The sequence below is a fragment of the Anser cygnoides genome, chromosome 5 (genome assembly GCF_040182565.1).
Source record: "Anser cygnoides isolate HZ-2024a breed goose chromosome 5, Taihu_goose_T2T_genome, whole genome shotgun sequence".
Classification (NCBI taxonomy): domain Eukaryota; kingdom Metazoa; phylum Chordata; class Aves; order Anseriformes; family Anatidae; genus Anser; species Anser cygnoides.
The window spans coordinates 35,673,663-35,699,504 of NC_089877.1; the positions used below are offsets into that span (position 1 = coordinate 35,673,663).

Below are 25,842 nucleotides of genomic sequence, written 5' to 3' on the forward strand. Positions count from 1 at the left end.
TTCACAAATGGCTGTCTGTAATAACTTGGTTATGAACCTCTGGTATGGGCAGACCAAATACTCATCTGCCTGTCTTCAAGTTCAGGCTGAAGATTCACAAAGAATTTCTTTCAAAGCAGTCTCCAATGTGTACTTTTTTTAGACCAAAACTGCATGTTTGTGCAGTGATGTTGGTCACAATGTTTTGTTCCTTGAAGGATCAAGGTAATGCAGGCTCCAGAATAAAAATGAAAAATAAGGAAAGACAAGGAAGATCGCATTAAATATTTTTGCAAATGCTGAAAAGCTTGCTGTGGATTTGGGTCAGTGTTTGCATTGGGTCCTGTGTGTTTTTTTCAGATGCAGTTTGCCTCATTCTCCCTTTGTCCTGACCTGTTCTGTTTATTTTACAGTGCCAGAAGCTCCGAGAAGTTTTTAATTTGGATTACCCTCACAGCACCTTTCTGCTTAAGACTCTGACTATTGTATCTGGCCCTGACATGGTGGACCTCACTTTCCATAACTTTGTGTCCTACAAGGAGAATGTTGGCAAGGTATGAGGAACTGAGGGCAAGGAAGCACTGGGAAACACTGAGCTGGGACATTCAAGGGGGAGCAGGAAAGAAGAAGGGAAGACAAGGAGCCTGCATCCTGTCAGTGTTACCAGCAAGGTTTTGTTCATGTGTGTTGTTTTGTGCTTTGTGTGAATAAACAGCTGAGATGACTCAGTAAGAAAACTTTCGGTTGCTGGTATGCATAGGCAGTAGGAAGGTGATGTAGCCAGGCCCAGGGTGCAGCTGGGATTTGTAGCCCAGCAGTATCAGGACATGTCCACGCCCTCTCCATGTTCAATGCGGTGTACCTACTCATGCAGTTCTGTAATGCCCAACTACCTCCACTTTGTGTCTTTGCTTTTTCTCCAGAGCTGGGCAGAGGATATTATGGCCATCGTTCGGAATCCCCTCACATACAACGCTTCTCGGTACACCTTCCTGGAGAAAATGTAAGTGATTTCTGACAAACATTGTTCTCTGAAACATTTATTTGTTGCCCTTTCTGCCTCTAATAGAAAGAAAAGGCTTCTTAGCTTCCAAGTCTTTTGGGCAGTCTCCAAACGAGTCCTTTTTTCAACTTGGGTGCCCTAAGGCACAGGGCAGGGGGTTGGTAAATGGGCCCTCTGTTGCATGCCAACTGACTGGTACCACAGTACCACAGTACCACAGAGCCAGTCAAACACACACATGGTGTTAGATACACAGGTGGTATTAGACAAACTAAAATTCTGAGCCTCAAATATCCCCCACCCACCCACAGTCACAGTGCTCACCCCAGCAACGTGCTGCCTCCTCTTCTTGTCTGTAATGCTGTTTGGTTGGCAGCCTGGGATCGCTAAGGAACAGTAGGATACCATTATCTCATATTTACGTCGTATGTTTCAGAGGAATCATTCTGATATCAGTTCTCTTACAATTCACCTGTTTCTCCTTCCCAAGAAGTGAGAACAGGTTCTGTCTTGAGGTTAAGCTCACAGTCTGCAGGACCCTGTTTTCCAGTTAATGTTGGTTTCCTTTCCCAATTGCATTTTCTTTTTTGCTCCTTCCTTAACAGAATCTGTGAGACTGTACAAGTGAATTTTCATCATCTTGACTTCTTTTTTCACAGCCTGGTGAAGCTGAAGATGCAGCTTAATGCAGAAGGAAAGATTCCTGTCAGGAAGTGAGTATGGTTTTTTTGGTTGGTTGGTTAGTTGGTTGTCGTTTTTTGTTGTATGTTCAATTAAAGACAGTAAAGACAGAGGAGCTGGTAAGAGGATGGTAGCCCAGTGGCTTTAGCTGCCTACTACTGTGCCTAAGAGGTAAAGGCCATTGCCTCTGTATTCAGGTCATGAGGTCCTGCTGCACCTAGGTCCCTCCCAGTGAAGGCCTGGAACATAGTTTGGGTCTGGAAGGGAGACCTTTTGTGACCACTTTCTTCATCTACAGAAAGAAATTGTCTTGAACAGCCACAGACTTCGCTTCCAAAGCTAAATAACTTTGGTAAAATTCTAACTGGGGATTTGTTTTGCAAACCTGAGTTTTGAGACTTGTAAGACTTCTTTGAGATTTCATACTAGGAGTTCTGTATGCATTCCATTCCTACAGGAGAACTTTTTGCTTGACTCCCCAGATAGCCTGAAGTAGGGATCCATTGCTTTCACTCCTGTCCTCATGTATGACTGCTATACCTATTCTCCCCTGGTGTAATTCCACTGCCTTCCACCTTCACTCTGCATGCAGGTGAGGGAAACAGCCTTTGAGGACAGACCACTGGGCCAATGTTAAGGCTGGCTGAAGTACAGGATAAGGTAGATTTGAGCTCAGTGCCACAAGTATTGGCTTTGTTCATCAGGATAGGGCTGCCATGAGAATAAGCCAATGCTGCTTTGCTGAAGCAAAGACGGACCTATTACTTCTCCCCTACACTGCATGGCATAAATGCAGAATTGGTTTTGTGCCCCTCAGTGTCTTCCCTAGTCAGATCACTCCATGGCTGACCCTGTGACTCCTCCACGTTGATTAACTTATAGACTGAAAAAAGGCTGTGATGCAATGTTGAATTCCCTTTTGGGTACATAATTTATCTTTTGTCTTAAGAACAAGGACCTGCATTGAGTGCATTCATGGGTATTCACAGGAAAGTTCTGAACTGCTCTGCTTCTAAGCTTATGCTTATGTTACCGCATCACAAGATGCAAGTGCTAATCACCTGTAATAAATACACTACCTACTGTGTGTTATATTGTATAACGATTCCACATTAAATCTGTGCTGGCTAAATGTGCTCCTGGATGGTTGATCATTATTCAACAATAAACATTTTTTGTTGTTTGTTTTCTAAACCACAAAACAGTAGAATTTCATTCTACCAGAAACCAGTGTACACATCAAGGGGCTTTTAAAAATGTATAGCTCTTTAATGAATAACGCACACTAGGGAAAGAGTACTTCAAATTGATCTTTAAAATGCAAGCAAGGTAGCATTACTGTAGAGAGAAAGCAGCTTATTTTTCTGAAATTAGCTCAAAAAATGTCTGGTGCAGTCTGTACCCCTCTTCAATGCCCTGGTCTTTCTTTCTTGCAGAGTAGAAAAACAAACTTATGGTCTAAAGCATTACATGTTTAAAATGGTCTGGATTAAGAGCCAGATTTATAAAAAATATTCAGCATTTCCAGTTGCAGGTGTATGCAAGGTTTTCAGAACTCCATGTCAGACTATTTTTTTTAAATTCCACATTTATTTGCCTTTCTCTTTGGACATTTAAATCCCTTTTGAAGCATAACAAGGGTGCTGCAATTTTTGCCTTGCAAAGGGTTGCTTGAGAAATCAGCATGCAGTGAGTTTGCATAAATCATCTGCAGCTCCAGTTGAGCACTTTTCCACCTGTCAACACATTTGGCACTTTTTGTTCTCCTTTTTTGTCTTTGAGCAGCTGTGATGCCAGGAGTGTAATAGATCTGACATTTAAATTTATCCACAACAGAGACCTCATTGTTGTTGACTGGGATATTCTGAAATTAGGGAGAGCTCAGTTATTGTTAATATTCTGTAATACAGCAGAGGCTGCTTTAAGCCAAAGGCTTGACCAGGTGAGTTCTGCCCTGTAGACCAATACTCAGCTTTCTAAATTGAAAGTGAGCTTTGGTTTCTGCAGCAGCAGAGTTTTGTTTCCATCCTGTAGTATACCAGCTTCTTTTCCTCTGTAGTGAGTTTGTTCCTTGAATTCATGGAAAGCCTTTGGTTTCCAGGACAGAAATTTTTGCCTTCTTCTAAAGCAGCAAATATGTACAATATTTGTTTGCTTTTTTTGGAATATTGTCTTGACTACAAACTTATTGCTGGCTAATGCCAGCTACTGCATTGGTAATGTCTTGTGGGAGGAAGCATGGGGAATTTGTAGCATGAGACCAGCTACCAAAGAGGGCACCTCTAAGAGATGTAGGCAAGGACAGCGAGCAATGATTTTGGGAGTAAGCTGGCGCAGCTTAGAGACAGGATTCTTCTAGATCCCTGTGCAAAAATATAGAATTTCTATATTAAGGCATCAGTCAGAAAATCCACTATAGGCTTATAAGATCTGGTCCATCAGGTACTCTTGGAGAAACACTGCCTTCCTTCTCTGGTTCATGTTTATAGTCTTATTGTCGGTCTCCTTTGTTGTGCATTTTGAATGTCTTGCACTCTGGTTGCAGCTCCTAGCCACCCAAACCCAGGCTTTCTGACTTGACTCCTGTTACAGTGGTGATGGTTTCTTTTTTCCCTGTCTGCTTAGTATTTTTCAGATGTTTCCTGCAGACAGGAAAAGGGTGGAAGCAGCATTAAGTGCCTGTCATCTTCCAAAAGGCAAGGTAAGGGTCTTACTAGGTACCCAAAGATCTCTCTAGCTTGAGAGAAATCTTTCTGACTACCCTGACTGTGATTCCCTTGGCTTTAAAAACATCAGTCATGCAGATGCTCCTAAATTGCTTTGAAACCCTGTCCTTTTGCCAGCTACCTTGCCTTAACTGCAGGCCTGCTAAGATAAATTCTTACTGTTTGTAAAGCAATAGCACTTGCAGCTCTGTCACTTGCATTATGTGGCACAAGAAACAGCACATTCCCTTCTGCCTGTTTCACTGCTCTTTGAAGCAACAGGTCTCATGGTTACTCTTAGCATTTCTACCAACCTGCAGAGTACAATCTGGAACTCTAACGGTTCCTGTCAGTTCACCACGCACTAGCTTTATATCGTCACACAAGAGGCACCAAGGGACAGTTTAAATAACTGTCTGTTCCGAAGCAGGCCATTATAATGCTTCTCCACTCCATCTCCTCTTTCCTAAACACCTCGCTAGATGTTCCAGTTGCTTATTTGCCTTTTCACAAGTGAGTGCTGGACTGGTGGTGTTGAGTGTTAACAGAGGTGAAAACCATCATGGGTTAATGGTACTGACATGTCTTTCTTTCATTCTCAGAATGATGCCATCAATCCAGAGGACTTCCCTGAGACTGTGTATAAAACTTTCCTCATGAATCTGTGTCCACGGCCTGAGATTGATGAGATATTTACCTCACAGTAAGTTTCCCTCAAGCCACATAAGAGGACTTGATTTCTTGTGGCAAAAGATAGGCAAAAAGGTGGGGAGAGGGGTTGCTACATTTATTGTTTGGCTGCTCTCAAGCCTGCCTATAAAGGCAGGTACCAATGTCACAAAACAGTGCCAGTGCATTTAACTCTTCCACTGACAACCTCAATAAAAGGGATCAGGCCTCACTGTGCTGCATGGGCTCTAAACGGTCACTATCAGAAGGGCTGATTCCAGGTCAACACTAGATTGTGCTAACGTGATACTACTTGTGGCTAGCCCTAGACAAGACCACGTACAGCATTAGAACCAGAGAGCTTTGCCAGTAGCCAGTGAATTCTTTTCAAATAGCTAAACCTGTGAGTTCTTAAACGGACTTAATTTCATAGGGCAAGTATTCAATGTGTTCTGAAATTCAGTTACCTTTAGAGTTCAAGTCAGAGGCTCAAATTATGCTTTCTTCTTCTGTTATACAACTTCTTAACAGTAGCACATTAGTTAGGAAGAAGAATATAAAGGAAGAAAAATAGCCACAGAGGGAAGCATCTTTTACGGGAAGGAATGTAGACAGAACATTGGGCCCAGAGAACTGGGTGCCCATTGCTAACCTGAGCAAGGACCAATCTCTTGTGAAGTTTTCTGAGTAGTACACTTGCCTTACCTCTGCTCCCCTATAATTCTCTCCCCTTAGCCATTTAAAAGCAAAACCCTACATGACCAAGGAACACTTGGCAAAGTTCATCAACAAGAAGCAGCGAGACTCTCGCCTCAATGACATCCTTTTCCCACCAGCAAAACCTGAGCAGGTGCAGAGCCTGATAGAGAAATATGAGCCCAGTGGGATTAACATCCAAAGAGGTGAGTCTTGCTCAGCCCGTAGGTCTTGTTTTTATGTCATGTCCCGCTGTCAAGGTAGCATGAAAATAGTAGAGGATCTCACACCTTCTGCTATCCTGGCTTTCCCAGGGGAACAACCAGCCTGATTCTCACAAGCCTCTGTGTTGCAGTGCACTGGGAAGGAGGTACCAGAAGCATTTTGTTTCAGTACCATTAACATCTTTGTTCTCTATGTAGGGCAGTTGTCTCCAGAGGGGATGGTCTGGTTTCTCTGTGGCCCTGAGAACAACGTGATAGCGCTGGATAAATTGGTGCTGTACCAGGACATGACGCAGCCACTCTCACACTACTTCATCAATTCATCACACAACACATATTTAACAGGTATGGGCAGTTCCAGAATCTGCCTCAGCTCCATCAGGTCTGTATCATCACCATGGATAGATGAATGATCCTGACAATCACTCAGGCAGATGCATCTGCCCTGAAGTTTGGAGGGCTGAGGTCTGTAAAGCACAGTAAGGGGCTTGACACTTAAATGCTGTGTAAGAAGAAGAAATGTCACCCTGTTAGCTAAAATATCTTGTCATTCTGCCATGCACACCTGCTCAAAGACAGCAGAGTTCTGTTGCTCTAGTTTATGCAGAAAGTGTCCCACATGAATAGCTAAAGAGCCTCCCTGCTTGTGCTCTCCTCCAGCTGGTCAGTTTTCTGGTATCTCGTCTCCTGAAATGTATCGCCAGACACTGCTGGCTGGCTGTCGCTGCGTAGAGCTGGATTGCTGGAAGGGCCGTCCCCCGGATGAGGAGCCGATCATCACTCATGGGTTCACCATGACAACTGAGATCCTCTTCAAGGTACAGAAAGAATCTTCTCCGTGCTTGTAGTCCTGCTTGGTTTTAAACTGATCTCGGCTTGAGGAGGCTAGCTGACCGAGGTAACAGTCAACTGCATGGGCAGAGGGCAAAAATGTTTGAGATATAAAGACTGACGGCAAAGTGAATGAATGTGTAGATAGAATGACAGATGAGCAAATAGGTGATAGGCTGGAGTTTGTGTACGTTTTTAGAGTTGGAGGACCACCAGGGAAGTTGTTAGCTGGATGAAGATGAAGGAATGATTGAAATGCAGGCAGTCAAGTAGAAGTGATGGAGAGACAGTTGAGTAGGTGTGCCTGCACACACGCAGTTGTGTAGCAAGATGGATGTATGGACAGAAAGTTGCCTGAGAATGGTGGATTTTATGGATGGATGCAAGTTGGAGAAACAATCAAGGTGGCTTTTAGAAAACAAATGTTTAAAATGAGTTCATTTTCTAACTGTTCTACAGCAGGTTTGTGTGTTTTACAGCCTCAAATGGTGGTGCTTTGGAGGAGTAGGTTCTAATTACTTCCTAATTAATTACATGACTGTGTGGAACGTGTTCAGGGGAGCAACTGCTCTCTAGCATGCTGGGCAGACATCTTCCCCGAGGATTTAGATGCCAGGCTTCAGAAGCACAGTCCAAAGCCTACTTCTCCCTTGAAAATTTAGGGCATTTAACCACAGAAGTTACAAACATCAATGCACCAGTTAAAAATCAATGCACCACACACCAGAATAAAAGCTGGGGGGTAATTGCAAAGGAACAAATGATGTTTCTTTACCATGTCAATTAGCAGCACCAGGGAAGAAAATAGTGGAAAGTTTGTGGCAGCTTAACAGGGACTTGGGGGAAATATGATTATTTTTTCATCATTAATGCTGGGAATGTTTCCATGGTATTTGCATTTGAAATGTCAGCGCTGCTGGTGACTGAACATTCCAGTTTTCTCTGCTGCTAGACAGAAGAATTTTATGAGCAGGTGAAATGACAGAAAATTGGACAGGTTCAGAGGTAAGCGTAAATTAAGTTTGAGGCAGTTTAATCTGGTGCTGTGTATACCTTTCTCTACCAATTGAAAGTGCATCTGGCAGTGATTTGCCTCCCTCACTAGATATTCTGTCATTTCTGGATACATTAAGCCATGTAAGGAAAAAAACAACTGAGTTTTAGGTCTTCAATTTCACATTTATGCAAACTATTGACTTCAGCTGTGTGAAAGAGAATTATAGGGCTTTAAGGTTGTATCCTTTGGAGCTGGAAATCTGGACAGCTATGAAAAAGAAGACATCTTTCACTTTCTTGACAGAGAAGTTTAGTTGCATTAAAGAGAACCTCCTGACAAGGATGAGTGTGGAGATCTGAAACTTGGGGATTAGTTTAGTGGGGAGATAGATCTGCTGTTAATGATTGCTGATCTCATTTCTGTGACCATTCTCTCTCCTTTAGGATGCAATCGAGGCCATTGCAGAAAGTGCTTTTAAAACATCTCTCTACCCTGTCATCTTGTCCTTTGAGAACCACGTGGACTCGTGAGTGTCTGGTGATTGGGGACCAGATGTGGGAGAATTGTGTTCTCTGTTGTCCAGAGCAGAACAAACTTGCTTGGTTTCAAGTTGAGTGCCTGAGCTGACATGAAACACTGGTAGAGATTTTTGCATCAATTGAAAGGGGGTTAGAGCCAAAAGGTGAGCCATAAGCTGCAGAGTGAGAGCAACCACAAGCGTGTAACCTTTTAATTTGCTGTGGCAGAGTATGGAAAAATAAGAAGCCTGGGAAGGGATTTCAGGATATGTGTAACTGTTTGTGTGAAGGCAAGAGATGGTTTTCTGGGTAGAGTTTTATGGATCTCAAGATGGTTGCTCATGCTAGGCTCTGGATTTGGGCATCTGTTCTCCTGTTCACTCCTGTTTTTTCTCTTTGTATACTAGGCCCAAGCAGCAGGCAAAGATGGCTGAGTACTGCCGAACCATATTTGGAGACATGCTGCTGACAGAGCCACTGGAAAAATACCCAGTAAGTGGAAGTTGGGGAATGAGGTTAAAGAACTTGGATTAGTGGAGAGGTCTTTCTGAAAAACTGGTCACTCCTGGTGCTAGGAAATGCCACAACAGATAAAAGGACAGTGACAAAGATAGGGTGCAGCAGGTAAATGAGCTTGGTTCATAGTGGAGAGTAACACAGAAAGAGGAGGGAAGACCTCACAGTCATAGAGGTTTCTAAGCATTTGCCTGATTCTGTTCTTAAAGCTCTGTCACCTGAATGACTTTGGAAACTGAGCTCTAGGTGATCAAACTATACTGGTTGTACCAAGATGAGTTAGTGTATTTCATACATGGTACAGTTTCAGATCTGTCTGCCAGCACTTGCTTTGGAAAGAAACAGGAACAAGGGCTTAGTAGCATTTCAGGCTCTTCCTAGCAATGCTTCTAAATCCCTGTTTACACCCTGGAAATATCCCCTTGTGGGCATAGATGGGCAGGTCAGTGACATGTATAACTTTATGCTTAGAACAGCTGAATAAAGCTCCTGCTCTGCTTGACCCTAGTCAACAGCTTGTGCAAGCATGTATTGCAGTGGAGAAGGTGGTGTTTTCAGTGATCCTTATGCACACCACTACTTCAGCTGCCTTGTGAATGGGTAGTGATTTACAAATCAGGCAGTGCCTATGTTCTGCAAAGTATGAGGCAATTCCCTTTTTTTTTTAAATAGGGGAGAGGGGAGCTAAAACACCTAGTCCAAGCATCTGCCTTTAGCACTGAGATCAGAAGAAGAGCTGAAAAGAAGCAGTGAGCAAATTGGCAGTTGCCCCCTGTTCAGACCCATGTCTTTGTCCAGGCAATGGGGAGAAACTGTGGGGGGGGAGAACCAGATAAGGGTGATTCTATTAGCTAAATTATTAATAGGCCTGTTGCTCCCCTACACGGGGAGTGTAGGTCTAGAAGCACAGTCTGAATCACACATCCTTGTATGACACATACAAACCCACCTACTTTAGGATTTTTTTTTCAAATCTGCCTTAGGCAGAGAGTTTAAATATGGCGTGAGTGCTGATCTAGGACTGAGGCTCTGGGATAATGAGAGAAGTAGGTGGCATGTGAAAGCCAGAGGTTTGTGGATGCCTCCAGGACATGCAGATGGTTTTTTAGCTGTGGTGCAGGATGGGTGGCTGGAAACAGCATGCACAAGCAGCAGAACTTGAAAGGACTGAAAGGTACAAAATGCCGGTGTTAAACTGACATCAGGAAAGTGAAGTCTTAGGAAAAATCTGCATAGATATACTGGGATGAGCCAGCAGATGGAAAAATTAAATTATACAGTGGGCGAGAGATTTCCATGCACCAGTAAACGGCCAGAGGAATGGCACTGGGAGGGACAGGAGAGCTGAGTGTTTCAAGTTCTATCTTTGAGATGAAAGTTCAGTATGAAGTTTCTCTGTTGCAGCTGAAGCCGGGAGTTCCCCTGCCAAGTCCTAAGGATCTCTTAGGGAAAATCTTGATTAAGAACAAAAAGAAACAATCTGTATCTGGGAAGAGGCAGAATTCTTTGAAGAAAGGGAGGAATGTGGAACCAGAGATCATTGAGCAGCCAGCCCCTATGGATGCTGAAGATACTGGTATGTCTAAAGGGGAAAATTGGACTACTATACCTAGATGAGCAAGTCTGGCCTGCTGGAGACCTTCCAAATCGCCCAATACTAGCTTGAGGCAAGCCGATACCAGTCATTCATTCAGGTATCCCACAAAGTATAAGCTTGGAAGATACATTAAATATTCAGAATGTTTTCAGACACTTCATTCCAACCCAAAAGAGACAACCAACTTAATTCCCTGACGGTCAGTCAATTCTGCCTACTCTGAGGCATATGGCTGCGTGAGTTGGTAATTAATTGATACACAGTTGAACATGTTGTTTTTGTGGAAGAGTGCACAACTTCTTACCACCAGTAGCTCTCTGATAACTACAAATTCACCATGGCATAGATCATAGAATAATGGAGTCATAAAACAGTTTGGGTTGGAAGGTATCGTCTACCTCCAACCCCCCTGCCATGGGCAGGGATGCCACCCACTAGGTCAGGTGAAACTCTCTCCATCCTCTGTAGGCTTCCTTTTTATGTTTGAGTTTAGTAAGGAGCCTTTTTCATCCATGCAGGCCTCCTGACATTTAGGCCTGACTTCCTCTTTGTTGGGACGCATAGCTCCTAAGCTTAGAGGAGGTGATCCTTGAATATTAACCAGCTTTTCTGGCCCCTCTTCCCTCCAGGGCTTTATCCCATGGTACTCCACCAAACAGATCACTGAAGAGACCAAGGTCTGTTCTCCTGAAGTCCAGGGTAGTGAGCTTGCTGCGTGCCCTCCTTGCTACCCTAAGGATCTTGAGCTCCACCATTTCATGGTCACTGAAGCCAAGGCTGCTCTTGAGCTTCACCTTCCCCACCAGTCCCTCCTTGTTGGTGAGAATGAGGTCCAGCATAGCTCCTCTCTTTACTGGTCCTCACATTGAGGTTCTCGAAGGTCTATAGAACATTCAGACCCTACTCTCCTCCCATCCTCCACCTCCTGCAGTCTCAAGGCCGTCATCTCTTGGACTCAGGTAGAGAGTTCTACCTATGGTAGAACAGTGAATTTTACAGTCCCTGTCATGGCAGAAGCTCATGAAGTCATATGAAGACAAGATGTGTGCTCCTACAGAGGAGCTAGAAATCAGACATTCAGTCCCACAAATGTGTGTGACCTTGGTGGGGAAAACAGCATTGTGATCATCACTTTTGGCAGGCCTGCAGGAAGAATGTCTTGGTCTCTTGAGGGTGTTAGTCCAGTTTGGCCTATTCATACTTGGATTTGGCTAATAATGGTATGACATTCCTCTCTTGTTCCTGTGTGATGTGATTGTGAGGTTTTGCAGAGTTCTTCCCTGTCAGCAGAGTCAGAGCTGGAGGCTGTGTGAGCAGTCACAATGTCTTGTCTCCATGTGCTGCTGGCTAAGCACTACTGATGTGGGCTGTGTGTGCTTAGTTTGGGCAGGCGATGTGGCTGAAGAGGAACCAGAGGAAGAGGATGAACAGCTGGGAAACCTGGATGAGGAGGAAATTAAAAAGATGCAGTCAGACGAGGTACTGTCACTACTGTCTCTCTTCCTTTTCTGTGGTTTTGTTTTTTTTTTTGGGTCTGACCATACTGAATGGAGATTAATTCCAGAATGCAAAGGGGAGTGAACCTGTGCTATGACAAGTATAGCACAGAGGATATAGCAGAAGAGGTATTATTTCTGACTGATATTTTGCATGATTTGGTGATAAATGTGTGCCTTCAGGGTATTTGGAGAGGCTCAGCCTTAGTCTGATAAAAGTTGTTACAAAAACATGAAGTGCTGCTGCAGAAGAGGGAAGAAGCAGATCAGCAATGCCTTGAATAGAAAATATCCATTTCCCATTTCCTTCTCCCTAGTATCACTCAGAAGAGGCAAAAAATGTCCCAGGTTTGTCCCAGAGCCCATGCTTTGAGAAGTTAAAGAGGTCCTAGACTTCTTATGTACTGATACCTTTCTGTATGTATTGGTTTCAGTTTTTGCCAAGCTACCCAGAAATTCAGTGTGCCCTTGACAACGCTGCTCACAATGTAATTGTTAGATCAGGAAGCCAAAGAAACTGGTGTGCTTTGGTCAGGGCAGCCATTGGAGCTCTTTGTGTGTGAAGCCCAGGTGTGTTTTGTTTCACCTCTGGAGAAGGTTTCATCTGTCTTCTCTTGTGTGTTTTTTCTAATTTTTTTTTTCTGCCTAGGGCACTGCTGGTTTGGAAGTGACAGCGTATGAGGAAATGTCCAGCCTAGTTAATTACATACAGCCTATCAAATTTGACTCCTTTGAAGTCTCTGCCCGTAAGTCATACTCAGTCCTGAAAGTCCTGAGTATTTCCATTTGACCAGGAGAATACTGTTTTCAAATGCTGCTGTTTTCTACTTACTTTTGTGACTTGCTTGAACCTATTTTCTGCTGTGTTCTCTCTCTCCCACAAGATATGTACAATACAAACACTCTCCTTCTGTTCTTCTCCTTGTAGTAAGGAATTGATAAGGAAAAGACAACAATATGTCAGATACTGCTCTCAGTTACATCAATGAAAATGAAAAGCAGCAGCTTAAGGCTAATGACATCTATGTGATCTTGCTTAGCTGCTTCTGAGGGAAGGATTCAGCCCAGCTTTTCTTAATGTATGAAACTGGCCTTCCTCTTCTGTGGTGATTAGGACCCTGGCTGGTGACAGAAATATCTGAAATGCTGAAAATGCATGCAATTTCTTTATACACGATAGGTTACTCTAAACAGTCACAACATCTGGACCAGAGAAAGGTAAATTGCCTTGATAGAAACCAGCAGCTGGTAGAAAGTGGTAATAAACAGGTTGAGTGCTTCTTGAGCCCATTGGTCCCCACACAGAGAATGGGGAGCTGGGTGCATCCTTTGTCTAAACACTTCTTATTTCCTGTTTCTAGAGAAGAACCGGAGTTATGTCATCTCTTCCTTCACAGAATTGAAGGCTTATGATCTGCTAACCAAGTTCCCTATGCAGTTTGTAGAGTATCCTTTTGGCAATGTTTGCCCATGGTAGTTGGTCATATGGAGTATGGGAGCTAATATGAAGCTCGAGTTAAGGCTAAGGTATGTCCAACTGGCTTCTGGTTTCAGGACCTGGTAAGCTCTTCATCAGAGGTATGAAGAGTGCAGGTGCTAGAGATGTGGGAGCTTCCAGGGTGTGCTGGGGGGCTGTTAACAGAGATTCTTGACAGATTCTTGTATCCTGCTATAGTAAAAGCCAAGACTGTCAGCTGTTTGCTTTTAAACAGAAAGGGATGTGGGAAAGGAGCCTGTTGTTGCGTGGGCCTCTCTTTTTAGAAGGCTCTGAGCATTCGTAGAAGAGCTTAAACAACTCTTTAATCTGAATACATGAGCTAGCCCCAGGGTACACAAGGAGTGCTCCAGACTTGTTTCCAATAGAGCAACTGTAGATACAACAAGCGACAGATGAGCCGGATTTACCCCAAAGGCACCCGGATGGACTCCTCTAATTACATGCCCCAGATGTTCTGGAATGTTGGCTGTCAGATGGTGGCACTGAACTTCCAGACTATGGGTGAGTGTCGCATTGTCCTCCAGCTTCTTAGTGGATGAGGCTGTGTGCTCATGTTCATTGTCTCTTCCTTCGCTGCTATTTCCTATGACTGCTGTTTCCCTGAATGAATTTGCTCTGTGTGCCTTGTTCCCAAAGTATTGCTCTTCTGCCTGAGTCTCCCACAGACCAAAAGCACTTTTCTAGGCCCGGCACAAACCTGGCATGCAGTGCCTGTGATGCCTGTCCTACATATTTGTGCATGCACACATACACAGGCTTGCTGTCATCCAGTATCTGGGTACCATCTCTGGCTGTTCTGTAACATGATGTCAGAGTAAATAACTTGTATGGATGCACCAGAAGTTCCTGCCTCCCCTAAGCTGCCTCCTCTTTTACAAGGCAGCAGGCATAGCTCCATCTGGATACAGGACTGGACTGTCTGTCCTATTATTTCCAGTATGCTGACCTGGGCAGGAAAGAAAAGGCCATTCCTTGCTGTACAACCAGCATAAGAAAGAGACACAGAAAAGCCTCCAGATAATGGTGTTCTTTACTGCTCTTTCTTCTTCACTATCTCACATATAAAGAGTGTAAGAGACTTCATAGGATAAGTAGGAGAAAAAAATAATTTACTTAAAAAGGGAGAGTGATAGATTGGTTACGAAGAGTGTATCATACTGAAGACAGATGCAGAAGCCACAAGACACTGTCCACAAGACAATAAGTAGCAGAGGAGATGGACTGAGAGGAGGCCCAAAATGACAGGAGGAAGGAGTAGAGACAACTATTTACTTCACACCCAAAATAGTGGGTACTTCTTAGAGTAGGTTTTAATTTAGTTCTACCCATGATTTATGGTGCAATCATAAGCAAACCACTTTACCTTTCTTATAACAGCTGCTGTAATATTTTTCCCTGTAGGGTGCTGAGAGGCTTAATTAGTTTTTGAAAGGACTTTGTGAGCCCTTGGCTGGCACAAGCTATAAAAGTACAGCATCTTTCAGCTCATGCATACTACACAAGACATCTGATGAGGTCCCACAGAAATTTTTCTCATTGTTCTCCTCTGTTTGTATCTCAGATGTCCCCATGCAGCAGAACATGGCTCTGTTTGAGTTCAATGGCCAGTGTGGCTATCTGCTTAAGCACGAATTCATGCGGCGTCCAGACAAGCAATTTGACCCTTTCTCTGTGGACCGCATTGACGTGGTGGTAGCAAGTACCCTGTCTGTCACGGCAAGTACAAACCATAGTGCTGTTCCTCCCCTGACAGCCATTTGCTGTCACCACGTGTATAACTGGCATGTATGTCCCCTCTATTTATTACCCAGTAGGGTTCTTAGTGGCAAATGAACCCAGAGAGTCCTGTGGGAGAGTGTTACCATGGCAACTCCCAGTCTTTTCACTATATCAAATTAATCATAATCACATGAAAATGGAAAATTAGCATCTGCCACACAAAGAAGCCAAGGCTGTGATGATGGGGAGGGAGGAGGTTGGAGGAAGTGCTGAAGCAAGAAACATGGGTGAAGAATAGGTAAAAGAAAAGCCTAATGTGGATTGGAAGCTGCAGCAGAAAAGATGTTTGGGGCTGGAGGGGGCCTTAAAGGGTGAAAGTATGGGTGGGTTCTTTTGTTTTATTCTTTTCAACAGTTGCTAATTATGTTTCTGCTTATTTCTAGATACTTTCTGGTCAGTTCCTCTCAGACCGCAGTGTGAAGACATATGTGGAAGTAGAGCTGTTTGGGTTGCCAAGGGACACAAAACGCAAATACAGAACCAAACTGACCTCCACTGCCAATTCCATTAACCCTGTATGGAAAGAAGAGCCTTTTGTTTTTGAAAAGGTAGTATCATTTTATAGTCATTTAGATGGAGAATCTTTACAGATCCTGTTGGTCACAAGCACTGCTTTGAGAGGTCAATGACAACAGAAGGGACTCCCTTCTGGAGATCTCAGTCATGGCTTTAGACACACCAAGGAGTTATTACATGTTCCACCCTCAGGTAATACCCAAACAATATTGTCCAAAACAACTCCCCATTAAGATTTCCAGGTATGGATAAGGGGAGTTGGGAACATTTCTGGCAATAACAGGCATCAAGAAATCTCCCTTTTGTGACACACTTTAGACTGAATTCACTAATCAGCTTTGAAGACTTCAAGTATGAGGGAGCAGAAAGGAACTGAACGTCTGTGGTTAAACTGTGAATGAGAAGCAGACATACAGGACAAGTAATGGGACCAGCAGGAGGTTTTTAGCTGTGTCAGGTTACAGAAAGCTGCCTTGTTTGTCTTCAAGAATTCAGTGGTCACTAGTTCAGCTGTAGGGCATGGGGGGAGGTTAAGTCAAAGGTGATAGTAATGTCTGGCCTTTCTGCTGTAAGTTACAAAGGCAAAATATATGTTACACAATTCATCTCTGTCAAGCACACTGTGAAATCACAGATATTTTCAGCCTACTTGGGATGTGGTAGATAAATATTATCCACATTTCAGAAAACACTTTTCAAGCTACAGTTTTGACAGAATAATTTTTAGTTCATTTTATGGCAGAAGGAAATGGGGGAGGCTGATGAAGCAACTCTTATGGCAAAGTTACCAAGCTTGCTAAATTATCCTTCCAAGTTCATTTCCTTCTCTGGTGAATTGCTTTGTGGAAATGCTAGTTCAGTGGATTTATTGCACAGTTCTTTCTTTAGGCAGCCTGCCCTCCTTAAGTCTCTCCTCTGAGATGCCTGTGTTTTGTGGAGTTTTTGTAAATTCAGTCATGTCTGTGACAAACCGCAGCCTTAAATTACAAGATGTGGAAATAGACGATGACTTTCCTGGAGAGATGGTGTTGTTTTGTTGGAAGGAGGAGAGAGTAAAGTTCTACCTAGTGAAGCCAATATGCTACTAGAGATCAGAACATAGTTGCCTTACTCTGATTTTTTTTCCCTTAGATCATGATGCCTGAGCTAGCATCTCTAAAAATCGTGGCTTATGAAGAAGGAGGGAAGTTCATTGGTCATCGTGTCATTCCCATTATTGCGGTGCACTCAGGTAAACTTTGTGGAAATCTCTTCAACTTTTGTAACCTTGAGACCTATCCATTTGAAGCTGGTGAAGAAAATATGGACATCTGCTAATTTTGTTAATTAATCTCTGGTGTAGAATATACCTGTAGGCAGTGGAGCCTTCAATTCATCCTATTAAAGCCCTGGTTTAATGCCTTAATATATTCACAATGCCCTCCTGTAGTCAGAGACTGTCTTACTGGTGGAGTACACAGATGAGAAGGGAGAGAGATTGTGTCAGCTTACCTCTTCTGCTTTCTGTTTTCAGGCTATCACCATGTTTGTCTCCGCAGTGAAAGCAACATGCCACTCACTATGCCTTCTCTATTTGTGTACCTGGAAGTAAAGGATTATGTTCCTGACGCTTGGGCAGGTAGTATGCGTTAGTTGGGGGGCGGGGAGGACGCGTTGCTCTCATCTTCTGCTCTCAAATCTAGAAGCATTTTTCCAGCTGTGGAGGTGCTTTCGCACTGTACCCTTAATTCCTTGTCAGAGTGGGACTTGAGCACATACTATCATCCTGTCACACCCTTGCTTTTAGATGAAGAGAGGTGGCCACTTGCACTGTTATTGTGACCTGTTCCCTGTGTGGACCACGGTGCATGTACCCGATGTGCAATGTAGATGCAACTCTGCCTCTCTGGTTTGCAGTTGGTGGGCCTCTTTACCGCGTTTGCACAGTGGCATGGAGCAGTTTCCAAGTGCAGAGGTGACTGTGAGGGACTGGTAGCAATAGGGTTTTACAGAAAGGATTGCATGGGAAGCACAGGAGAGAAGTTCTTCCCTGTATGAAGAGAGGGGAGATTCTTGCTGGTACTGGAATACAGAGATCTTCCTTTAAAAAGGGAATGGTCAAACAGAGATTGAGAGAGAGAAATAAAGGAGGAAAACAAACCCCTGGAGGTATTAACAGGAAAACCTTTTAACAATCGTGAACAAAGCCATGCAGAATTTTGATGGTATCAGCCACAAAAGTTCTTGTGAATACTCCTGTTTCAACTGCAGGCATCTTGTGTTTGCTCTCTCCTCTGTGTTCTTATACAGGAACATTATTCATGGGGGAAATCAAGTGAAATTGATGGTTTTAACACAGATTCATAAAAAATATCAGTTTTATACAGGATTGAACTAGGCTTGGAGCAGGGAGGTGTGCAAGCTGGCAGTCTTAGCCGGGCTTTGGAGCTTTTGGGAGCAATACGCTTTTCTCAGCTCCTTACAGCTGTCTGTAAACATCAGTTGTGAGCCATCACAGTAGAATAGGACTGAGGTGAAGACAGTCCCCTCCCTTTGTGCTGTCAGGGAGAAACTTGTTACAAGTAGAAAATACAAAATATCCCTTCTCCACAATTTCCTAATTTAGGCCAGAAAGGGCAAGAAAAAGCGGAGTAGTGTGAGTTATTTGATAATCCAAGCAAAGACCTCCTTTTTGTTTCTAGATCTGACTATTGCTCTCTCCAACCCAATTAAGTTCTTCAGTCTGCAAGATAAGAAGTCTGTTAAACTAAAAGATGGCTCAGAGGAGGTAAGTTTTCCCAAGTTCTGTCATTGTCTAAAACATGCTGTGTGAATTCAGCCTGAAATAGAGGGGATTGCCAATAGGATTCCCACTAACCTGGAACAAGGCTGTCCAGGATGGGTCTATTTGTTGTTTCTAGCCAGAGGCAGGCAGCGAACTGCCCTCAGTATAGAAGTGGAAAGTGTTAGAGACTAACAGCAGTGGGAGAAGCTTCAGAGACTATTTCATACATTGCTACAGTTTCTTTTGTCTTAGTTCTCTTAGGTTAACACCACTGCCAGTGAAGAGGGAATCTCAGTGGTGTGAAACACATTCCTGAGTCCAACAAGGGAGAAAGCATATGACAGCTTTGTGCGTCTTTGCTACAACTTTTGTTTGCTAATCTGATGGTCTCAGTTTCCATCTGCTGTGCTTTGATTTACTTCTGATTTTTGTTTTAGAGGCTTGACATGCAGAGGAACTTCCCATCTGCTGAAAGTAATGGGATACCAGACTCCGCTGGGAAATTCAGCACCCTTTTTGCAAATGGACCTGCAGGTAAAGCTGTGGATGTGGGATGAGTTTACAGAAGGGAAAGCCTGTACACTCACATGGCTGGAAAGCGTGCTGGAAGGCAAAGATCCTTGGTAACAGGATCTGAACCTCTCAAGCCAAGTCACCACCTTAAGTTCTGGTGCTTGTCATTAATGGCAAAAGGTGTAGGTATGCCTTGACTGTTGTGACAGGAGTGGGTGCGACATGTATACTGCTTTTACTCCACAACAGAAACGTAATCTCAGATATCCACTAAGAATACTAGGAATCAATCTGAAGGCTCAACTGGCATGAACGTCTTTTCTCTCCAAGGCAGGGCTAACTCGTTGCGCTAGTATCACTGTTTCCTGGGAGGTAACTACCTTAGGAGGGAATCGAGGAAGAAGTGGTCTGTGGCAAAGATGTAGCTTTTCATCCCAAGTGTGAAATTGGAGGTTGGACTTTAATTTTGAGCAAAGACATGAGAGTTCTGGATGTTTGTGAGAGAAAGGTTGTAAGATCTGGCTTGATTCTATCACTTAACACCTTACTGCTCTTCACCTCTTTGTTGTTCAAGGATCTTTTCCTATAGATCACTCCGTTGACTTCTGACATTTTAAGTATGTTCAGATCTCTCTGAAAACTCTACATTTTGAAACTGCACTTAAACCAGCATTCTATTATGTAATACTTGGGGAGCTGTAAAGATTGGTAATTTTATTCATCAGCTCAGATGAAGACAAGACTCATTTATAAGATTCACTACAAGTTCAGAGTAAGCAGATCCCACATCTGGCATTCTGCAAGAATGTGAATGGAGCACAGTCCTGTGTTTTGACCACTAGATCAAATGGGGACCTATTAACATAATGAGAGCAAAAGCCATATAACTCTGCTCAGCCACAAGTTAAAAAAATTATGGATTTGCCTGACCAGAAGTCAAGAGACAAAGTCTCTTTCATTTATTACTACTATAAAAAGCATTTATTACTCCGTTCAAATAAGGAGTAGCAATGAAAGATCTCACATTGTTTGTTCCTCTCATACTGGTACCTTCTTGGCCTTGCAAAACAAACCAACAAACATTAAAGATGTGTTGGTGAAAGTGCCAGAAGGAAAATTCCTTTAATATGCTTCTAATCCAAACTGACTGATAGAGTAATTTCAAGTTAGGTAAGAGCATGTTCTCTACTATGCACTTAGATTAACTCGTTCCGTTCTGATCTATTGTGTAGTAATTGACAGCTAATCAGTGTTTCTTCCATATTAGCCGTATTAATGTAGTTAGTGTCCTTTCAAATATTTTGGCATTGAAACAATCTATTTTCTCAAATTTCATTATAGTCTCAAATATCCTCCTCAACTTATCAAAGCAAGTTAACACATTCCAAATCATCGCTAGCAATATTCAGTTATTAAAGACCAAATGCCCTTTTTTCTCCATCAAAGCCAAGAATCCTGTTCCTTTTCTGCTGTGCCTGTTAACAACGTTCCCAAGCACTTCAGCATCTCAGCAGCTTAATTAATTCTTTCCTGTTCACATCAGCAACCTTTGTGTGGCTCATGTTCTTGATGAGCTCTCCACTGTCCTTTTTCAACCCAAAGGTTCAAGATAGAACATAAACAGGAACCTCTTGTGATTTCAGGAGCAGTGGCTTTGGCCAAGGATGAAAATGTGATAGAAGTGACACAGATTACAGGTAACTCCCTTTATGCTGTTCCTATGGGCTGAGGCCTTGCCAGTCATCTTGCATTCCCTTGCTGCCCAATTTCCAACTGGGATAGAATTGAAACCTGTTTGCAAATTAATAAAGGCCTGACCCAGCCCTGCTGGATGTAGCCAGCATAAAGGACAAACTACTTGAATCCCTTGGGCTCGGAACCCCCTTCCCCTGCCTACAGCACCATTTACCCAGTTTGACAACTGCTCTGGTGCGTGACAAGCTCTCAGGCTGGGACTGAGCTCACAGCAGGTCTCAAGGAGAAAAGAAGCTTGAGAGTTGCCATGGTCCATGCCTTATGCCCGCTCAGCCACTGCTGTAAGCACAGATTAGTGAGAAGAGCTTTGGACTGCTCAAGCATTAGCCTTCTGGGGCCACAGGCTGCAGCAACATTGCTGCACTTCAACTTCATAGCAAGGTAGGAGGCTTAGAGCTATCACACAAGTTCTGCTCTGGCCAGATTTGATGGGTCCATTACCTTGACTAAACCAGACATGTAATAAGGTATTGTTCAGCTGGTTGTTTGTTTGTTTGTTTTTTGTCTCAATGCAGTATGGTACAAATTGATACAAAACACTAATAACCAGTGTGCCTAATTACGCTACAAAGTTGAACTGAAGGCGCAAGAATAAACCTGTTGCCCTCAGGACGTGTTGCCAAATAACTGCTATATGCAGCACGGGTTTTTTTTGGTCGATTTTTGGTTTTGATTTTTTTTTTTTTGGTTGGTTGGTTGGTTGTTTCTATGTTCTTCATAAACAAAAATGCTCCACGAGACAGAACTATGATTACATTAAATATGTACTCTGGCAAGAGGCATCACATAATATGGAAGTGTAGTGGGCTCTGGTTTGAAAGTCTAGACTTGTTGACCAAGAGACTTGCATTTAAGCTGCACACTTGAGTTTCCTCAATACAAGTCTTTTATAAGAAGTTGACCCTGTGCAGCATTGCGCTGCAGACACGCCCACGAGTTCTGTTAATTTTTGCACGTTCCACGCCAAAAAACAGTTACTTCCCCTGAGAAGATAACTCCTTGTGGCTTTTCTGCCACAGATAACTGCATCTTAGTGACTTGCTGCTGTCAGATAACAAAGTTCTCCAACAGTTCACAGGCACCTTTCCTCCTCATATTTTCACCTACCTAAAAAGGCCTTTCACTCATTCCTGACTACTAAGGGAATGCCAGCTCTTAGAACTGGAGGGAATGAAAGCTCCTGTCATTGTAACTTGGCTTTGCAAAAATAAAAAAAAAAAAAAAAAAAAAAGTAATTAAATAACAAAGCTTTTCACTTGCAATTAGAACTGCCAGCTAGCTTAACAGTTGGGCTGTGCTTGGGATGCTTAGAATTGTGGAAAAGGATCCAAGTCCTGAGATAGACCTAATGGCACGTTACCACTATTGTGTTCTTCTGGCCAAAATACCAAAAGTCAGCAATTCTTCTGGCTGTCCCCAAGCCAGGCATCCACCAGATGGGGAACTGAGCTGTATGTAAAGCTTAAAAGAGAGAGGAAAAGCTGAATGAAGGCAGTGCTGAAAAAACCTGTCTGACCCCAAAAGACATCACAGCAGGGTGAGAAATAGTGTGTGAGAGAAAACGGCCTCTATTTTTGTATTTTAGAGCCTCAGACAGCCAGCCTCGCAGAACTGCAGCAGATGAAGCTCTTTCTGAAGCTGCTGAAGAAACAGGAGAAGGAGCTAAAGGAGCTGGAACGGAAAGGAAGTAAACGGAGGGAAGAGCTGCTGCAGAAATACTCTGTCCTCTTTTCAGAGCCTATCTACCATGGAGGCAAGAAAAGGGCAATACACTCCAGGAAAACCCAGAAGAAGAGGTAAATACAGCAAAGGGTCTTCAGCAGGCCTATCTGGCCTCCGGGTCAAGAAAACCAAAGCAGAGAGACCCCTCAGATAAACAGGGATGAGCAGTGTGCTCCCCTTATCTGAGGGGAGCATGGAGTGATGTGGACATCCACATCTCCCTGGCTTTATTGAGGGATGGATGGGTGGGACTGTCGGGAGCATATAAGCATCTCTAGAAGCAGTACAGCTGCTGTATCTGTTCTGCAGGAGTCTGACAACAGGTGATGTTGGTACTACATGTGCAAATCCTGTAGTAATGGCAGAAAGCATTGATAGCCGAGTTTTGGAGCTGAAAGAGAGGCTGGAGATGGACCTCATCCAGCTGGGGGAAGAACACTATGATGGGATTCGAAGGAGGAAGGAGCAGCATGCCACAGAGGTAAGGACTGCATCTGTCAACAGAAAATGTAGCCTGGGAGAACCCCTGCAAGGGCAATGTGAAAAACCAAGCTCTTCACTGAACTGTGAGCTCAGAAATGTGGCCATGGGGCAGAAAACACTCCTCATAGCAATTGTTAGGTCCATACAATGTAACTAAAAGAATGTAGAAAGTGATACTTATTTGGTAGAAGCTACAACATACAGCAGAAACATTTTTAAAGGCCTGCAATTTGAAAAAAATATGAGAAGCAACTGCCCTGGTGCACATCAGGCTCTGTCTCAAACTCTTCTGATAGCTTAGCTTCGGGTTAACATAGCATTTATTGGCTTCATATGTTGCTGAGTGCCAACTGTATAGGAGCATAGGTACATCAGGTTGTACCACGCTTCTCACAGCTGCCTGCTCAATGCAGTACCATCAGAGGTAGGGTGACACATCGGAAGCCCTGCAGGTTCACCAGTGGCAAGCATCAGAGCATTACAGACAATGCTGTAGGGACAGTCATATCCACTGCTGTCACGCAACCAGAACAGCTGACACGTGGGAACAGAGCAGCCCCAACAATACATTCAGTGCTTTCTATTGGCACACATCCATGCTAATGAATGGAAAGCCTTGCAAAGGACAGTACTCTGAGGACCACCCCCGAGCACTGACAGCAGGGCTGGATCTCATTCCTCTTGAAATCTGGAAAGTGCCTTCCAGTTTGTCTTAGTTGAAGTCAAAGTAAGTGCCTACATAAGATGTTGCGAGTTGGTCCTGCAGTGCACGAGCGTTTCCTATCGCCTTGGGTCCACCACCTTGAGCAAACACTAGCAAGAGACACAATGCCTGGAGACAAATTGCAGTCCACAGACAGTAATAATAAGTATGGCATATGCTACCTACCCATTGTAACGAAAGGGGGATGACTCCAGGAATCAGAGGCCTTTTCCTATTGTTATTTTGCTGAGAAATTTGCATCATGTCTTAAATTTCCCTGGTGCACTTTGGCTTGACAAGAACCTTGTAAAGCTGTATGCAATACTGGCTATCCTATACCAACCCTGAAGGGGAAAAAAAAAGTTTCTAAAAAACCTGTTTCTTTAGAACTAGATTATGTAGAAATCATGCTTATCACCAGAGAAGCCAAAGGAACAAAACATCCCCGTCTCCCAACGCTGTCAAACGTTGTGAGATTTAGTGATCAAGGCTACAAAAATGAAATAAAAAACTGAGTTCTCTCTACATGGCAGTTAGCTCAGCAGACAGATTTTCTCCTTTCCAGCTGTCTCAGCAGTGCAGAGAAGGTTCATTGAACTGACACTGTGGCAGGAGTTTCCACAGGACAGGAGGCTCATCCTCTTGTTAGCTTCTGTTGTTTAGAAGGCAGGCTCCAATGCTATTTCCCATTTACCCACAAGTACCATAAATCTGTTGTCGTCTCCAGCACAGAAAGATAGGAGGCTGTCCACAAAGACAACCTGGAGGTGTGTGACCTGGTTCACAGAGTATTTTTCCGAAGCCTTGGTGCAGTCAGTCCACTAGCACAGTCTAATCTTTGTGCATGTCAGAGCTCTCTGATGTGGTGCAAGGGTTTGCACAGAGCCTCGTGGATTAGCTGGCCCTTGGAATTCAGTACAGGGAGGGATAAAGCTGAATCTGGTGGTAATTAGATGTTGACGGTGCACTATGTCTCATCTTTGTTTGTTTGTTTTTGATCTTGTTTTCATTCCCCAAACAGCAAGTTACCAAGATAACGGAGTTAGCCAAAGAGAAGCAGACAGCTGAGCTGAAGGCACTGAAGGAGTCATCAGAAAGGTAAACTTAGTACTTGAATAGCAAAGTGATAACACATAGCTCTTATTTCGGGTAGCATTTTCTGTTAGATCTCAGAGCAATGTACTACAGTGAGCAAGTGAATATGGGAGAAGAGAATTATTTCTTTGGTGAGAAATTGAGGCACAGCAATGTGGTGTAGGGTCTCACACAGTTACAGAGTGGCGGTGCTGGGAAGACAGCTCTTGTCTTGTGACCCCCAGCACAGTGTTCCTGCCACGAGGAACCAAATAGGTACTAGTGTTTGAGCTGTAGTAAGTAGCCTTGACTGACTAATTCAGAAAGATAGGAAGTAAGAATGCCAGTCACTGGATGTCATCTCTGTCTGCTGTAGTCAGTACATCACATAATCCCTTCCAGAGACTGACCAGCTCAGACTGAGTGGAGTTTTGGCCACTACGTAAATAGGCTGGCAGAATCAATTCACTAATTTCTAGCCAGACATATATCCATTTGTTCTTGCAGTAACACTTTCCTGAAGCTAAAGTCCTTGCTCCTTGCCATTAAATCCTCTTGCAACCTTTAGTTGCTAAGTCAGACAAAACTTCCTCTTTTTGTGTCCTTGCATCAAGAAAGATTCTGTTTCTCTCAGCTATTGATTATATTCAGACAGGACTAAGAAAAACAGGTTGAGTAACTAGCTAATGGTTTTCTACCAATAGGATATCATTTAGTATAGTCATATCTACAGCTGGCTGTGAGGAACTCCAGAAAGATTCAGAGATCTTGAGCAATAGGTAATAAGGTGGTAGATAAATTCAGTGTGAATAGATACAAAGTAATGTGTACAGAAAGAAAAAACAACCGTAGCTCAGCTGTACACAGGGATGAGCTATTGTAACTCAGGAAAGATAATCTTCAACTGCTGTGGGCACTTCTCTGCAATCATGTGCACAGCTCTGCAGTAGCCAAAGTGGCAAACAGAATTTTAGGAATTGTATGGAAGAAATATTGAGAGGTGTGTGGGAGAGGCAGATAGCAAAGTCAGCATAACCTCCAGATGTATTCCCATAGTGCAGTCACCTTTTCAGTATGCCATCTTAAACAAAAACCTTTGAAAGAGCAAGGAGTGACAAAGATA

The 25,842-nt window shown here is 43.4% G+C and overlaps 1 protein-coding gene across 3 annotated transcripts in view; it reads left to right on the forward strand.

Annotated features, from left to right (window-relative positions):
- The window catches only part of PLCB2 (phospholipase C beta 2), a 62,964-nt gene that overhangs the window by 29,378 nt on the left and 7,744 nt on the right, over positions 1-25,842 (forward strand). The window contains exons 7-31 of one of the 3 annotated variants that reach the window (XM_048064928.2): positions 393-533; positions 903-982; positions 1,642-1,695; positions 4,289-4,364; positions 4,971-5,071; positions 5,773-5,939; positions 6,156-6,302; positions 6,618-6,775; positions 8,229-8,311; positions 8,711-8,795; positions 10,224-10,395; positions 11,798-11,895; positions 12,562-12,658; positions 13,274-13,358; positions 13,787-13,911; positions 14,972-15,126; positions 15,573-15,737; positions 16,837-16,936; positions 17,219-17,323; positions 18,387-18,472; positions 18,907-19,003; positions 20,626-20,679; positions 22,323-22,533; positions 22,769-22,940; positions 24,667-24,743. In XM_048064928.2, the coding sequence (XP_047920885.1) occupies positions 393-533; positions 903-982; positions 1,642-1,695; positions 4,289-4,364; positions 4,971-5,071; positions 5,773-5,939; positions 6,156-6,302; positions 6,618-6,775; positions 8,229-8,311; positions 8,711-8,795; positions 10,224-10,395; positions 11,798-11,895; positions 12,562-12,658; positions 13,274-13,358; positions 13,787-13,911; positions 14,972-15,126; positions 15,573-15,737; positions 16,837-16,936; positions 17,219-17,323; positions 18,387-18,472; positions 18,907-19,003; positions 20,626-20,679; positions 22,323-22,533; positions 22,769-22,940; positions 24,667-24,743 (2,891 nt within the window). Of the gene's footprint in view, positions 1-392; positions 534-902; positions 983-1,641; positions 1,696-4,288; positions 4,365-4,970; positions 5,072-5,772; positions 5,940-6,155; positions 6,303-6,617; positions 6,776-8,228; positions 8,312-8,710; positions 8,796-10,223; positions 10,396-11,797; positions 11,896-12,561; positions 12,659-13,273; positions 13,359-13,786; positions 13,912-14,971; positions 15,127-15,572; positions 15,738-16,836; positions 16,937-17,218; positions 17,324-18,386; positions 18,473-18,906; positions 19,004-20,584; positions 20,680-22,322; positions 22,534-22,768; positions 22,941-24,666; positions 24,744-25,842 lie in introns of those variants that run through there. The other 2 variants (XM_048064929.2, XM_048064930.2) reach the window with 2 other exon arrangements.